This window comes from Dromiciops gliroides, chromosome 5 (assembly GCF_019393635.1).
Source record: "Dromiciops gliroides isolate mDroGli1 chromosome 5, mDroGli1.pri, whole genome shotgun sequence".
NCBI classification, from domain to species: Eukaryota; Metazoa; Chordata; class Mammalia; order Microbiotheria; family Microbiotheriidae; genus Dromiciops; species Dromiciops gliroides.
The window spans coordinates 8,173,138-8,190,931 of NC_057865.1; the positions used below are offsets into that span (position 1 = coordinate 8,173,138).

The 17,794-nt window shown below is 40.9% G+C and overlaps 1 protein-coding gene across 1 annotated transcript in view; it reads right to left on the reverse strand.

Annotated features, from left to right (window-relative positions):
- Nucleotides 1–839: 839 nt before the first annotated feature.
- MEOX2 (mesenchyme homeobox 2) overlaps nucleotides 840–17,794 on the reverse strand; it is an 89,755-nt gene continuing 72,800 nt past the window's right edge. The window contains exon 3 of the mRNA XM_043965219.1: nucleotides 840–2,109. Within this exon, the coding sequence (XP_043821154.1) occupies nucleotides 1,885–2,109 (225 nt within the window). The 3' untranslated portion in view covers nucleotides 840–1,884. The remainder of the gene's footprint in view (nucleotides 2,110–17,794) is intronic.

Below are 17,794 nucleotides of genomic sequence, written 5' to 3' on the forward strand. Positions count from 1 at the left end.
TCCATGGACCTTTGATTTTTTCAGCAGCGAGAACTCATGGTAAGGAACTACCTCTATTAATACAGATAGATACCTGTAACTGTTCTATACTTCAGGCCTTTAGAAATTTGGGTCTTTCATTGCATTTCTAGGATTTCCCATTCTTTTTGCCCTAACTAAACTTTTGCACAGGGAAAAACAAACAGATTAAAAAGTGATGATGAAAAGTAAAATACTCATTAAGCAGTCATAAGCAACTAGGAAGGGCATGACATGGACTCAAGGAACTCTTTGCTTTCTCTGATATCTATGTTCTAATTCCCTAACTAGAAGTTCAGCACTAGTGATGATGCCAGTGAGATGATAGAGTTTATTTTTTTCACATAGAATTGTCTCCTGATATCTACTCCATTGAAGGCAGGCAAATAATTTTGTCTTCCATTGATTTAAAAAGAGAGAGAGAGAAATGAAGTCATGTTCTTTTTCACACTATGACCAAAAAATCCAATGGCATATTTTCCCATGCACTTTAAAAAAAAGTTCCATGAAGCAAAACCAACTTAAACCTATAGAATCCATAGGACCATAGAGAATATTGAAATGTGCCTTCATTGTTTTAAACTATCTTCATTTACTTGATGCATATTTTTTTTCTCCTATGAGATGTGAATTTCTGGAGTGAATGAAGGCAAAATGAAACAGTTTCATCCCAGAAGAAAAATTTAGTTTGACAGAAACTGGTTTATTTTACTTCAAATTCGAAGAGTAGGATTTTTTCTAACTGCTCAACAGTTGACATGAGGTTTTTACATATTCTTAAGAAATCACAGAAATGCCATTGTTTTAAAAAGGATCATTTATTAAACTTTTCTTGCTAATTACAATCATGTTTTCTGTTAAGGCTTTGGTGTTTTATATGTACATACATATGAAACATTATGTAGGTTTATTAACATGAACTTAAGCTAGAGACCATTTCTGAACTACCAACTACCAACTTTGATTTACAATTTATTTATTGCCATTCAATGCCATATTGAAAAACAACATAAAAACAACCTTTTCTGGTGAATTGGCATATTGCCCATTGTGGAAGCAATACCTAATATTTTATAGAGATGACGCTGGACAATAGTTGGCATACAAACTCTTCTTAAAGATGATTGACTTTTATGATCCTTAAAAATTATTTTTTCAAGCTATAAGATAGAAAAATTGAGGAGCTAGGTAAGGTTTATAATACCCTATTAGCAGCAGTTGATAGTAAATGCAACAGAAGATTTGTTTTGTCTGTGGTACAAAGAAGTGTGTGTTCCATCCATCTCTTCTACTCCATCTTCTTCTACTGGAAAGAACACATGTTAGCATGTACACTGTCTTTGGAACAAGAAAACAGACAGGGAGACAAAATGAAGATTGGCATTAGGAGTGTCTATTGCCATCAGCTAATATGAATGCTTTGCAAAAGTTAGTGAAGACAGGAAAATGCCTTAAGGTAAATATATACAAAGTTATACATTTCTTATCCACTAAACAGTGAGTCGGGGCCCTGGGACTGTTCAGGATAAAATGTCTCCTATGTTGCTCTCAATAGCAATTTATTTTTCAGTGCAAGCTAAGCAAACAAAGGCCTGCCCATTGTCCAAGGCATGGCCTACGAGTGCGGAATGTTCCAAGCAAGTCCATCTTCAGCATCATCACTGTGGGGACCCCTTGGAGAGAAGTGGCACTTGTCAGTCCTCTATAGCTCAAGAGGTGCAAGTGAAAGAAGGCTGACTCTCAGAAAGCCAATGCTCATTGCCATTGTCTTCTCCCTCTGTAAACCATGTCTGGGTAAGTAAGGCTCGCCATGCTAGCATTTCTTTCCTGAGAACGGCGCTCGCTCAGTGCATCCCGCGCTTGGTATCATAAGTGAGCATGCTCAGAGCTGTGGTCGCTATCATGGCTGTCATCATTGGCTAATGAGTCCCCTGTGTGCTGCAGGCCAGTGGCCCCAATGCCGGAGAGCTCTGAAGGCAGCAGGGTCCCCTTTTTCACATTCACCAGTTCCTTTTCCCGGGCAGCTGCCCCTTGCTGGCCTCCTTTTACTCGCTTCCATTTCATCCTCCTGTTTTGGAACCAGACTTTCACCTTGAAAAACAAACAGAAGAAAAAGAGAGTGGAGGAGAAAGTAAAAAAGGTTAAGCCCTGAGTTAACATTCTTCTGTCAATAAATGGAAAGGAAATTATGTTGTATATACCACTATAAATTTTAAATGAATATTTAAGATATTTTCATTAAACATACACAGAACCACACTTATTAGCTATGTCTTCAGGTAAAAGAGAGGTGAATTCACACCTAAACTACTTGCATTGAATGTGAATTCATTCCTGTAACAGGAGCTCATGAATTTTGTAAGCCAAAGATAAAATAAATCATCTCAATTACATCAAATCAAAAAGGTTTTGCATAAACAAAAGTAATTACACTAGAATAAGAAAGGAAGTGATTGACTGGGACTGAACCCTCTGTGTCAAATATCTCTGGAAAAATGTTTAAGATGTTTAAGATATTTAAGATATAGAGACAACATAAAGAAAACTAAGCAAAATATACAGGGCCAAAGGTTGTTCTCTAATAGACAAGTGTTCAAAGTATATTAACAATTAACAGCCAAATGAAAAGAAAAGTTCTACGTTCCTAATAATGAAAGAAATACAGATAGAAACCACCCTGAGATTTGACCTTACATCCTACAAATTGGCAAACATGCTAAAAGATATGAATAGTCAATGCTGGGGACATGCTGGGGAAAAACAGGAACACTAAGGTACTGCAGATGCAGCTTTGAAATCATACAATTTTGGGAATCAATTTTTGATGTGAAGAAAATTACCCAAAGGATCATCTGCTCTGACACAGAGATCCCAATGCTTGGTATATACCCCTAGAGGTCAAAGTCCCATATGCACCAGATAAATAATATTTTTAGCGGCAAAGAACAGAAAGCAAAGTCAATGTCCATTTAGCCAGAAATGGCTAAACAAGTTGTGGCACATTAATTCATTGGAATGTGACCTTCTTGCCAAAGGATGAATATGTGCAATGCAGAGATAAATGAGAAGATGTCTATAAAATATTGAAAAGTGACAGAAGCAGAATGAGAAAAAGAATTTCGGTGATGACTACTGCAAGAGAAATAGAAAAAAAAAAACTAAAACTCAATAATGAAAAAAAAAAGTATAATGACTTGGTTTAGCACCAAAGAAGAGGCTTGAGAAAGTACTTCCTCCTATTTGTTTTTTTTTTTCTTTTTGGGGATGGGCGTATGGGTATGTACCTACAACACAGCATATAATGGGAGACTACCTTGTTCTAATTTTTCAGAAGTGCAGGAATTCCCCTCCCCCCTTTTTAGTATTTGCCATTAGTGATGGATATCTGGGAGGGGAAGGGAGAAGATCTAAAATGGAAAATGAAAGTGATATAAAAATATAACAAATTGTTTATGTAAAAAGAGAAATGAAAATTATGTCTTGCTACAATTATTTAGACCAGTACTTTGGGGTTCAAGAGGGGATGCCTTGTGAGGCAAAATTCAGTATGTGAAAGGCAGACAGCTATGCTGTCAGATTTAGTATGGGGTCCAGATTGTCACTTTCGACCCTGTCCCAATTGTTGTAAACTTTGTGTTCTATGAATTCTTCAAATATTTTCTTATCAAATGGGGTACAGTGATACAATTAGTGAGTGGTCACAAGGCCCACACAACTTCTGCTAAAACCTCTTCTGAAGCAGCTAGTGTATACCAGGCACTGTCAGGTATTAGAAACAAACCCAACTCCTTCTTTAAACCACACAGAAAGGGGAAAAGAGACTATTGATACTCCATAGAACTGCCTATCCAAATCTTACTGATCCTCCATAACCAGCACATGTCCTACAGCCTTCACTCCAGGGCTATAGCTAGCAATGTTGGTGTCCAGGGAAATCAGTAAAAGCAACCCTGAATTCTGCTTTCTAATTAATAATCTGAAAATGATATGTTATTAAGACATATTCCTCTAAGTCAGAGGGAGACAATAGAATAATGTCCAGTACTTATTCAGTGTTTTAAAGTTTGCAAAGCACTTTACAAATATTATCGCATTTTCTTCTCCCAACAACCCTCACTTGGTGCAATTATTATCACCATTATACAGGTTAAGTGACTTTCCAGGGTTAAGCATCTCAAGTAGGATTTGAATGTGGTTCTTCCTTTCCAGCTCCAACAATCTATCCACTGAGCCCTACCTTCCTATTTTATCTCATTATTCTTGCTAATTGAATGCTAAGTTTCTAATTAATAACTAGTTGTGTCTATACTACTAATAGACTGCTTCTTAAAATTTCACAATGTATTTATTATCTTTGTGGTCTTGGGGTAAAGCCCCTAGTGCCTCTCCTAGTTACAGCTTTCTCTACTCACCTTCACTGGCCACTGGTCCTGTGATCTGCTCCAGAGCCCATTCATTGCCTGGATCATGCATGAGGAGCAGACCTTGTGTGGTCTGTGGCATTAGCTACTTCTCCACGTGCCTGCCTCCTCACTGCCCAGGGGCAGGCAGGAATTATTTCTGATAATGCTCTGTCTTCTCTACTGGGCTTATAACAAAGTTATGATTAACAAGGTTGGGATACAAAGAAAGGCAAAACCCAGTCTCTGCCCTCAAAGAGCTTGCAATCTAATTGAGGAGACAACCTGCAAACTACACACCCTGCAAATCAGGGAATCAGCCCAGGAAAGGTACCAAGAGGAAGGGGACCCAGAAAAAATTCTCAGAGTAGGTGATGCTTTAGCTGAGGCTGAAAGGTAGCCCAGGAAGCCGGGAGAGGGAGATGAGAAGGTAGAGAATGTCAAGCATGGGAGACATCCTGAGAAAACGCAACATGTCTGTAGAGCCAGAGGGTTTTGTGTGAGGAACAGTCAGTAAGTAGGCCAGTGTCACTGTACCCCAGAAAACATGGAGAAGACTAAAGCATGATTACCGCCAAGGTAAGCTTGATAATCCTGTGCAGAAGTCATGGGGGAGGCAGGACCCTGCAAGAGAAAGCACAGACAGAAGGCTTGGGTCCTCCCTCACCCGGCTGCTATTACCTCCTGCTATGCCGCTGCCAATCTCTAGGAAAACTACATCTTGGTCAAGAGAATGATGGAAAATCGAGTTTGGTTCACATTTTGTAACTGGGGAGCCAGTAGAATCATCTGGGCCCATGGGATTTCAGGATCATATATTTAGATCTGGGGTCATCTAATCCAACCCCCTGGCTTTATAGATGAGGAAATGAAGACCTGGACAGATTAAACCTCTTTCCTGCAGCTACAAAGTACCAAAGTGGGGAACGAAAATTCACAAATTCAATCCAATTTCCTCTTTGCAGTCAAGTCTATAGAATTAAACAAGGGCAAGCCTTGAATAGAGTTCTTCCTCCTAATTCCATGTTGTCCTTATTAGACACCGTGCCATAGTTCCTCCCTGGGTGCTCACCTACATCAGAGAAGAGGGTTCATACCAGGACTTCCCAACCTCAGTACATTTAAGGCCCCAAAACAAACAAAGCCAAATGAAACTGCATTTTACCTTCTATTTGGTTCAGCCATCCCTGGGTTGTGAGCATGAACATTTCTCTAACATACCAGACTTGTGCATGTGCACTTGGGTCATGCCAGTTGGGAATTCCATGAACCAGATGAGGATAAGCAGTATTTTAAGCCTCCCTTCAGTAAACACTAAACAGGCCCAATGTTGAGCAGTCTCAACTGTCACATGTGGTTTCAAGCCAGAAAAGTCTCCCCAGCCCTGCCTGGCCTCACGTACCACTGCCCCTTCCTGAGCTTTCCTTTTGTTGCCCTGGGTCTTCAGGTGACAACACTAAACAATACCCAACCATGCCCAGATATTAGCCACTCTTCTAGTAACTCCATCACAACTAAACAATGCTTTTGACTTTCCCCAAAATTATGCAGCAAAAACCCATGGAAGGAAGCATTGAGCCTGGGTTTGTATCATGCACTGGGGGTTAATAATAAAATCAGGATGTGTGTGTGTGTGTGTGTGTGTGTGTGTGTGTGAGAGAGAGAGAGAGAGAGAGAGAGAGAGAGAGAGGGAGGGAGAAAGAGGAGAGGGAGAGAGGAGGGAGGGAGAGAAGAAGAGGGGGAGAGAGGAGAAAAGGACAACAAAGAGGGAGAGAGAAAGAAATAAGGAGGGAGGGAGAGAGAGAAGAAGGGAGGGAGAGAGAAAAGAGGGAGGGAAAAAAGGATATGAGTTTCCTGCTTCTTTACAGATAATGGAAAAGCTAGATCCAATATAATTATGTTCTTCCAATGGCATTTAACATTGTCTTGGATTTTTTATTTTTTATTTTTTGCTGGAAAAGGGTTTCACTCTTGGCTCTACTTCAGTCTTTCCATGGAAACTTAAGCAAATGTTCCTATTTCTCAGTGTCCATTTCCACATTTGTAAGAGGGAGACATCTGGATTTCCCAGAATCCTCGAGGGGGCATTTTCTACACGGAAACCCCAGAGGGGATGAACACACAAAACACCATCCTCACCAACACTCAGGTCTAAAAGAAAGTCCTTTCAATTAAATCAGTGGGATCTTGGCAGGAATATGTGAAGAACTGACCAGCCAAGCCACAATTTATATTTTTCATTTTTAAAATCTACACTCATTTCCTTTTTTTCCCCTATGTGGATTATATCCGTCTGCAAAATGGCCCATCCCATGTTAAAGAAGTAGCTGAGTATAGTGGTGATTTCACACACACACACACACACACACAAACTATCCCTTCCTATCTCATTGCACTTACTATAAAATGGTTTGTCCATTTTCATTACTGGCTTAAGAAACTTAAGAAAAAAACCTCTCTCTCTGCCCACAGCTGGTATCCAAAAATATGAGCCTGAAACCTGCTGGATGTTTATCTAGTGACTCTAACATGAGAAAGACCTTTCGAGCAGGATTTCCTCTAGGGATCAGATACAAATATCTGAAAAATGAACTTGCCTTGGAATTTGTAAAGAATGAATAATAGGGAAGGAAAAAGGAGGTGTAGAAACTTGAGCCTGGCATGTGGGAGAAACAGGGAAGAAAGGGGAAGACTTGTGAATTCCAACATCATCTCAATTAATGACTTGTATTGTCCTTTCTGAGGTGGATTCTGAATGCACAGAATGGAAAGTCTTTATTAAAACAGGGCAGTAAATGGGACGATGGAAGGGGGAAGGAGAGAGAACCAAGGAATGGGAACCCAGGGAGTTTTCTCTAGCCACCCCAAAAGTCTGTACAAAGAGCTATCCACAACAAATGATGGTGATGTCACTTCTTGTGTCAGTATCAGATAACACCACCACACAATTTTCAGCAAAGAAGACTTGCTGTGTTTATCCAGGATCCTCATGGAATGGAAGGCATTAGACAAAACAGATTTTAACTTTTCAGGGAATGGCAGAATTTTGGTTTGAAACGCTCTATGAGAAAGATGCTTCCACTGTCTTAAGGAGTGAGCAAAACTCCTAAATATTGTTGGGGAAAGAGCACTAAATTTGAAATGAAGCAGGTGTGGCTTTACTTCCTTAATCCTTTGCAGGGTCTCAGTTTTCTTCCCATCAAATAGCAGTTTTCGATTATCCACCAAGCAGAGTGCTCTCAAGCACTCTTCAGTGATTAATACTCCCTCTTGCTTGACATTACTTTGAAGCTTTTTTCAGTACTTGTGTGTTGTCACTTCCTGCCTACTCCTACCCCCTATTTCCTAGTGTGGTTCCCTTTAAAGGAAAGAGAAGGGAGAATAGGCATTTATTAAATGCCTACTACATGCCAGACACTGTGCTTTTAAACACTTTATAAATATCATCTCATGAAGGAGCTATTTCATTATTATTTTTTCAATCCCAAATTCCAAATATTAGACAATGACTTCCTTTCATTATTTTTCATTAATTTTAAGCCCAAGTTCCTAGTACTAGATAATTAACGTATGTTGCTGTATCAGTTTCAACAGGGCCAGATCGCTTCTGTGGTGCCTGTCTAGGGACCATACCTGGGACCGCATGGGATCTGAAGTAGAACAGACCCTCTGCCAAATTGGCAGATCTCCATTAGGGAAGCCTTCAAGCAAAGGCAGAATGATTGCCTGGGCTGCAGCCAGGCAGGGGTGGAATGGGTTTGTCACTTAGATCCCTTCTTCTTGGAGCCTGAACTCTGTGAGGCTGTTTCGAGATGAGTCCTAAAGTCCCTTCTGGCTCTCTTCTAGGAACCTGGGACATATTTAATCAATGATTTAGGGTTGCTACTTCTGCCCACCCCCATCTGGATCTGCTATCTCACAACTTCTACTAGTGGTCCTGTAGCTTGGTGAAACAGAGGGAAGAACTCATGGCCCTACAGGGTGAGCCAGATAACCCAGCATCAAACATAGTCTTTTTTTGTTTGGTTTGGTTTTGTTGGATTTTTTTGTTTTTGTTTTTGTTTTTTTGCAGGGCAATGGGGGTTAAGTGACTTGCCCAGGGTCACACAGCTAGTAAGTGTCAAGTGTCTGAGGCCGGATTTGAACTCAGGTATTCCTGACTCCAGGGCCAGTGTTCTATCTACTGTACCACCTAGCCACCCCATGAAACATAGTCTTGACCAATAGAAGCCCTCCGAAGGATGTTTGATTTTGTGTCTGTAGCCATGGATTCTAGCACAGTGGCTGACACACAGTAGGAATTCAGGTAATGTTTGTTGACTGATTGTATAAATTTCAAAGCTGCAAGCTTAGGGCCTCAGCTTCCTGCTAGCCAATTCCATTCCTGTCCGAGAATGTTTCTAAAGGCACAACTATTCTCAAAGCTGGAGAGGATGATAAATCTCTACCTGGGGAAACTGGAGTATTTTCCTTTCTCAAGCTCTGCTGTGGGACAACAGTGAAGGGATGATTTTGAAATTTTATTGTCTTTTCAAAGTATATAGACAGCATATGTGGCCAATTCACAAGTCAAAAGAAAAGACTTTCTTTTTGATCTGTTAGTGATCAAAATAAAAGCAAAACTTAATTATATTGTTGCTTATGCTGCAGTATCCCTATTTTTTGAAAAATGATTCCCTCTTCATAGTGGACAATGACAGAGTGTCTGTAACACAATGTAGTCCCAGGTACAATGACATCTCTTTGGTGTTCTCTTCTCTCCAAGTTTCTGTGACATCATGCTCTTCTGGCTTTGCTCCTCCCATATGACCAGCCTTCAGCTTCCTCTTCTGGGTCTTCATCTCGGTCCTGCCTGATTACTCTTCCTTTTGCCCTCTATATGACTTCACCTACTAATCTTACCAGTTATTTCAGTTATTTCCATTATGCAAATACATCCCAGATCAATCTATTCAACTCTAGCCTCTTTCCTGACCTCGCATCCTGCATCTCCATCTACCCAGTAGACATCTCACACTGGATGTTCCATAGACATCTTAAAGCTCATCACAATGGAAACTGGACTCATTAGCTCTCCTCTAAATCACCCCTCTCTTTCTACGTTCCCTTCCTCTGTTGAAGGCTCTGCAATTCTCTGAGTCATTGAAGCTCTAAACCTCATCATCATACCCAACATCAAAATCTTTCATCCCCATATGTCCAATCTGGTGCTAAGTTTCATCAATGCTGTTTGCAGCATCTCCCATGTACATCTTCTCTCCTCTGACACTTCCACTATCTTGGAACAGGTCTTCATCCCCTAATACCTTGACTGTTGCAATAGCCACTGAATGGGTCTACCTGCCTCAAGTCAGTGTCAAGTGATTGTCAAGTCAAGTCAGTAGTTGGCCTAAAGCAAATGTTTGACCTTGTTACTCCCCTATTCAATAGACTCCAGTGGCTCCCTATTACCTCCAGGATCAAATGTGAAATCCTTTGTTTGACCTTCAAAGGCCTTTACAACCTGACCCCTTTCTATCTTCCCAGCCTTTTTATAATTTATACTCCTCCATGGTCTCCAGGATCCAATGCCCCCCTTACTGTTCTTGAACAAGACAGTCCATATCCTGACTGTTACCATTGTTTCTCCCCATGCCTGGAATTCTCTCCTTCCTCATCCCCACATCCTGCCACCCTGGCTTCCTTCGGGTCTCAGCAAAAATCTTACCTTTAACAAAAGGCCTCTCCTAGACCCCTATAATGCTCGGACCTTCCTTCTGAGATTACCTCCCATTGACCCTGTGCACATATGTCTTATAATCACATAGTTGTTCACATGTCATCTCCCCCATGAGAACAGGAGCTTCTTGAGGGCAGGCATTGTTCTTGACTTTCTTTGTATCCTTACTTCATAGCACAGTACCAGGCACACAATAAGCACTTCATAAATGGGGTTTGACTTGAATTAACATGGAAAACAGGGACTAGAATCAGAAAACAGAAATGAGCTCTGACAGGGCCCTCAAAGACCTTCTGGGCTCCAATTTACAGATGGTAAACTGGGCCCAGAGAGGAAAAGGGACTTTCCTTGAAGTTCAAAATTCAGCCAATAGCAGAAACCTCCTGACGTGAGACCACTCTGCAAGCCTGCTTTCCCATATCAGACTGGGATTCCCAAGGATGGATAGCACTATTTAGAACATCTGCTCATTGGCACAAATACCCTACTTCCGTTTCCTTTTTTAATGACTTGTTTTGCATTCATATCCCTCAAGCTGATGACTAGACTGTTATTTAAATTAGTTAAGGGATATATGACCCTGTATTGAACATCTCCTTGGGAACTGTGCTGCTGAGAGAAGCTCTCTGTGGATGATTTCTTTACATGATTTATATTGGAAGCAGAAATGACATCACCCCCTTCATAGAAATATTAAAGGAGAGGAAAATGTGAGATAGTAAATAATCTCTGTATCTTTAAAATTCACTGTGTCATACATATTAAGTCATTTAAAATACGATGCCTGAATAGAATCTCAGTAGTGCTATATATGGTTCAAAATCTCTCCCTGCCTTTTCATTAGTCATCCCCCCACCATCTGCAATGCCCTCTTTCTCTTCCTTCAAGACACAGCATAAATACCATCACCTCCTCCCCCCGCTGTTTCTCCCTGGCTCCTTCCCCTCCTCCTTTCCCCCTTCTCCCCTCCTCCTCCTCCTCCTCCTCCTTTTCTTCCTCCCCTACCTCCTAATGATGATGATGATGACAATAATAAAAATAGCTACCATCTATATGTTGCCTACTATGTGCCAGTCCCAGTACTTGCTGGGTTCCGGCTACTCCTGGAGGGTAGGTTTTGTCTTTTGACATTTTATGTATCCCCAGCACTGAGCACAGTGCTTGGCACATGATAGGTGCTTCACAAGTGTTTAATGGCTGATTGAAAGATAAAACAAAGCATGGAGAAGTTTCCATTCCAATGGGACAGAAGAACACAATGTGCACATGTGTCTACATATTGATACACACATGAACTGTCAGAGGGAATGAGGATTGTTTCTGTACAGTCAATGTTTTAGACGTGGAGCAATCAATAAAATAGAGGACAGGCATTCTGGGCTCAAGACCCTCCTCTGGCTCCTACCATCCCTGTGACCTGGCAAGCCTCTCTGAGCCACCTGTGTGGGGTGGGGAGCAGTGGGGTAGAGAGGTTTCCATGTGGGTGGCTCCCAACACTGAGGAACCGCAGGCCAAGATCACAAAAAATGAAACTTTTAGCATTTGGGCCTAAGGAGTGTCTGCTGAACTAAACCGAGTTGGATGTCTGAATTCAGCCAAAGCCAACATCGACAGCTTCGGTTTCCCTTTCTTGTCTTAGAGTCACTGCCCCCTTCTGGGAGGACCAGGATGAGGAGTTCTCACCCTGATTATATCATCAATCAAAGTGTCCAAGGACAGCAACAGTGAGAAGCCTACAGCTGAGGCATCAAACAGCCAAGTAGTCAACAAGCATTTATTAGGCACCAACTAAGTGCATGGAACTGGGTATTGGGGACACGACTGATGGATAGCTTGGTGAGGAAATATTTAGATAGATCTGACCACTGTGTTGATTGACCATCACTCTCTGATGAAGCCCATCTGAAGCCCACGGCCCAGCTCAGGCTCTAGATACAAAAACAGGGCAAATAGAATGCTCTTGCCCTTGAATTTCTCCAAGGGATTGACAATGATCAAGTACATGCCAAGGGTCATCTGGCTAGAGCCTCACAGTAGTCTGTTACATTGAGACTTTAGAGATTTATTTCCTGAGGATAAAATTGAGGAAACTGAGGCTTCTAAGGGTGCGGCCACACAACCAGTAAGTATCTGAGGTGGGATTCAAACCTCAGCCCCGTCCCATGCCCAGGTCCTGGGCTCTTCTCCCCTTTGATATTCTCCAGTAAGGAGTGGAAGCTGCTTGGTGATGCCTAACTCAGTAGTGAGAGCACAAGGGTCTGAAATCAAGAAAACCTGAGTGAATAGCCAGGCTCAGACACTTACATGCCTTGTGACCCTGGGCAACTCAATACATCTCTGTCTGCCTCAGTTTTCTCATCTGTAAAATGTAGATTCTAACAGTACCTATTTCCTATGGTGGTTGTGAAGATCAAATTAAATGGTATCATATTTATAAAGTGCTTAATATAGTGCCAGGCCCACACTGAGTGCTATTTAAAAGTTGTTATTATTAATCATTGCACTGGCATAGGGAAGTGGAGGGGAGTGTCAGGTATAAGAAGGCTGGCAAAGTATGTGATGGGGAATGGGCTATAAAGGCCTTTGAATGATAGTTTTTTTTCTATTTGATCGTGGAGATGATATGGAGACACTGGAGTTTATTAAATGTGGGGAGGGGGGATATGATCAGACCTGGGATTTAGGAAAATCACACTGTCACCTGAGTAGAGGTGACTGACCCAGAGTCAAAGATTCAAGAGGAATCACTGTCAAGACTTGAACTCGGGTCTTCTTGGCTATGGGGCTGGTCATCTATCAACTATAACAAAGATATGTAAACATGAGACCATTTGAGTAGGGAGAGAAGATTAGTGACTGGGGGGAGCCCAAGAAGCTTCCTGGAGGCCAGGGCACCAGAGCTGTAAAGGAAACTCAGAGGCCAACCAGCCCAACCCTGAGTAGAAAACCTGTCTATAACAGTGCCTGTTCAAAGCTCCCTAGAGTTAGAATAGCAATTGATGCAATTCTTGTCTGCAAAGAAACCAAAGGCTCCCCCAGCCCTTCTGCTCCTGCCACTTTGGGTATAAGCAACCCATAGAAAGGACAACTCAGTGCTCCAAAGGACATTCTGATGGACTAGCTGTGTGACCCTGGGCAAGTCACTTAACCTCAATTGTCTCACCAAAAAGGAAAAAGAAAAAAGAGAAGCTATTTTATTCTGCTCTCCAGAGATATAGACTGGGCAAGCATTCACTTATAGGAAGTGGGCAACACTGGGGCAGCAGAGGGGATGCCAAATGGAGGAAGTCAATTAGATTTCATGTTCACTTGGAGTCCTTTAATAATACAATGATTCCCATCAGCAAGATTGTTCCTCATCATTCCTTTATTTCTACCACATAGGCTATAATTGCTATCATATTGTAAATTCTTTGCTTTCTCTATCTAGAATTTGCTATCTTTTTTTTCAATATAGGGAGGAGAAAAAAGGGAAAAAGAAAACACTGAAATTACTGCTCACTTTTAACTAAAGGAAATTTCACCTACGTATCCCAGGAAGGAATTCATCACTTTCCGTGAATTCCAGAATGAGTCTTGAAGTTAAATTTGCCATTATTCTACGTAAAATTCTTTATTAAAAAAAGTCAAATCATTAGTCCAAGAGTTACTTCTTCATTTTAAAAGCTGGATGACTTTGACAGGAAACACATTCAAACTTGAATAAGGTCAGTCCATCCTTTCTCACTTGATCTTTCATCTGACCTACTGCTCCCTGAAATGCCAAGCTTGCCTCTCTCTCTGGTGCCTCTGGTATCCCTGACCTCTGGCAAATGGCCCTTTGAGGTGCTAACGGTCCCTAAAGAGGATAATGGCCAAAAGTTAAATGAAAAGTAAGTGACAGTAAGTAATTCTAGTTTTTGGCTACTGTTGCTCAATTTGTTGATTGTCGATGGCTGTGAGTCTTCTTAGCTAGGTGGGAATGGAACATTTTAGACTATCTTCTCCTGCCTTCAGTTATTAAGATAAGTTAACATTAGTGTCTGAAAGAGGCTGGAAAAGTGAGATAACAACAATGACTGGCATCGTCCTTATCCTAATCATTTGGACTTTTTTAGTTCACAAAGTACTTTCCTCACTTGCTGTAACCTGTGACTCAGGTAACGAGCCCAATTGATGGAGAAAAGGAAAACTCCACAAGAATTGCCTGATGTGTAAAGTATGAAGTGTGAACATGCCTTAAGGCTGTGCAAATACTGAGTTATATTCAGCCTCCTGCAGTATTTTCTAGTTCCTATTTTTGGGAGCAATATATAAAGGCAGAGTATGTGGACCTGGCTCATTGCTATCCCTTTTAGTATTTTGTGGGTGCTATTAAGAGGTAGTTTTAAAAACAAAGCTAATGTTTCCCTTGAATTGTGCATAAAAAGGTTTATAGTTCCATAAACATATTTTACTACATCCAGAGTTGAAGATATTTCCTAAGTAGAAAACAGCTCTGATTTTATAATTGAAGTTATGGGTAATATACAATCCATACAGTATAAATAGGCTTCATTGCTCATTATGCTGTATGGAACACATTGGGTCCCTGAATGATTACCCATGTGTCACTATGGTTATGGAATGTGCATGTATGCATTAGACCTATACACATGTGTTTATGAGCAGACAGATATGTGTGACTGCACATGCATGTATACTCATGAAATAATGTATATAGACAAGTTTAGAAAATAGAAATGATTTGATATATGTAATAAGTAGTGTGATATGTTTGCATGCCTCTATATATTCTTAGTTCTATCTATGTCTACATGTGTATGGGTAGATGGAAAGGTAGAATGATAAAAAGATGAGAGAGACAAATACGTGAATAGATAAATAGAAAGAGAAGGAATGATACAGATACAGATTATAAAAAGTGTCAGTAGAGACAGATAAAGATTAATGGATAGCCAGATGACTAAATAGGGAGCTAGGGAATGGAACTACAATTTCAATGGTACAGAGAAGTCCCCAGTGAGGAATTCCCTCTACCAATGTAGGTCAGCGATTTCTCTGAAATTCATTAAGAGTTGGCTACAGCAATGTTGGAAATGGGGGTCACAAAACTGTACCCCGTGGTCACACATTGGCTTAGAAAACCAGAAATTAGGGTTATTTATGTTCTATTGCTTTTTAAATTTTTTGTAAAATATTTCCCAATTACATTTTAATCTGGTTCAGATACACCAGGAAGTGTTTTGAGTATGTTTGACAGCTCTGGACTAGGGTACTCAGAGGTTATATGATTAGGCCAAAGTCACATACATACAGACACAGTGTATATATTTATGCATGTCTATATATATGTTCACATATGCATACATCCATTATGTGTACACATGGATATAGACATTATTTACACATACATGTGTGCATACTGCCTGTATACACATGCACATTATATTTGTGTATATGCAGACTATATCTACATCAACCTATATTTACATACACACATATGCTCCAAAATAGTCTCTGTTGCTATTTAGAAACCTTTTCTAGAGCCCCTTGTGAATGACAGGAAAGTATCATGCGACTGGAGACTAATGCAAAAAGGAAAACGTGGAGTTAGCTTTCAGGGCAGATAAGTCTTTGCTTGCAAAGATCCTCTCAGTGATTTGCTGATATTGCCCTCTGTGTGTGGCAGAGGGTGGGGTGGGGTTCATAGTATTATTGAAAGTCACTATGTGTAATGCATGTACAACACTGGACTTGAGGCCTGAAGCCATGGGTTTAAATCCTACCTCTCATACCTACTTCCCAGGTAACCCTGGGAGTGACCCTTATCCTCCCTATACCTTACTTTCCTCGTCTGTAACAACAGAGCAGGACAAGATGCCTGATAAGGTTCATTTCGGTCCTAGGTAAGTTTCACTATATCTCCCTTCCAACTCTATCTCCATGATCCTATTCTCAGTCTGACTAGGCTATAAACTCCATTCCATTTCACAAGCTTTTACCAAGCATCTAATGCTGGATGCACATGTCAATCATTAACCAGATCTGACCAAGGAAACCAAGCCGCCCTGATAAAGATCTCAGAGCAAATGATCATGTGACTTGATAGATAGAACCCTGCAAAACTATTGGTTATTTGGGACCAAAAAAAAAAAAAAGGCAAGAAGAAGGAATCATCCTGTGTTTGCCATCCAAAAATGGATGGCTATTCTGCAAACAGTTGGCTCAGGGCCACACAATGATTTATGAGGAAACAATACAATCTAAGCCCTCTCATTTCCATTAATGGAATATGATCTGACTAGGTGATATTTTTCCAGTTTTGTTGGCAGAGGCTACGTGACATGGCTCTGTTTATTCCAGTAACCAGAGCTGTTTTACGAGGCTGCCACATTGCTTCTTTGATTAGCTTGGTGAGAAAGGGGGAAAAAGAAGATCTTGTGAGGTGGAAAGACTTTTCATCCTTTCTATATTGGGCATCTCCATCCTATAAAACTGGCCCTTCGCCACCTCTTCTACCATGAAGCAGCTGCTTCCTCTCTTTATCCCACAGCAGATGGGATGGTTTGATGAGCATGTTTTGTTATTATCTGGATAGCGTCTAAACCAAGGGTGAGTTTGTGAGGCTTGCACATAGCAAAGAACCAATGAGCCCAGAGACCAGCTCTTCAAAGTGCTCTAAAGTCAGCTGCCAGTGACAATAAGGAGCTGTGCCTGAAAGGGGAAGCTAGGAATGGGTCATGTGGGACAGGAACCTGGAATGGCAGGAGTCCACACTACCAGCCCTCTTCTGCCTAAAACATCAGGGTGAGGTCAAACATCTTCAAGATCCTCCATTTGATGCTGAAACCTCTTTCTTTACCACACAAAAAGCATTTCTCTAAAGCCTAGGACTCTAAAGTCTGAGGGATTTGTCCAGTTGGTGTTCAAGGGGCTCTTCTTTTCTTCCTTTTTTAGTGACCAGTGCTAGACACTGACCTACTGTGTTCCAGGCACATAGTAGGTTCTTATGAATGCTTGCTGATTTATAATCATTGAGGAAACAAGAAAGGGGGAGGAAGAAGGAAGCAAGGAAGGAAGGAAGGAAGGAAGGAAGGAAGGAAGGAAGGAAGGAAGGAAGGGAGGGAGGGAGGGAGGGAGGGAGGAAGGAAAGAAGGAAGGAAGGAAGTGTAATGGAATTTATTAATTTGATCATCGACAATGCTATGCTAAGGTTTAGTAAAAAATACAGCAATTCAAACAGTTAAAGAAGATAATCCAGCTTTCCAGACCAGAGTCCAGAATCCAGTTTTCCAGACCAGAATCCAGTTTCCTCCTGATGACATCTTACCACTTCAAGAAGACAAGAGAACTCAGAGACTTTATATGTTTTGCTAGTTTTTTACTATCTCCTTTCTGTTATAATATACACTATCTGTAACATGTACTCTCTGCAGAGGTTCTCCCTTTGCAAGACTAATGTCAAAGCGTCAGTTCATGAGGACAAAAAAAAAATCGCCCCTCTGGACAAAACTTTCCTCTCTTCCTTTTCTACATTGTTGTTCACATATTATTAGTTAGCAATAGTTATTATATTCTTTTTACTGTTCCATCAAGGAAATATTTTGTTTCTTGAGGAACAAAAGGGGGGAATGTGGTAAAAAGTTTTAACAGTCGGTTAGATAATGGAGAGACG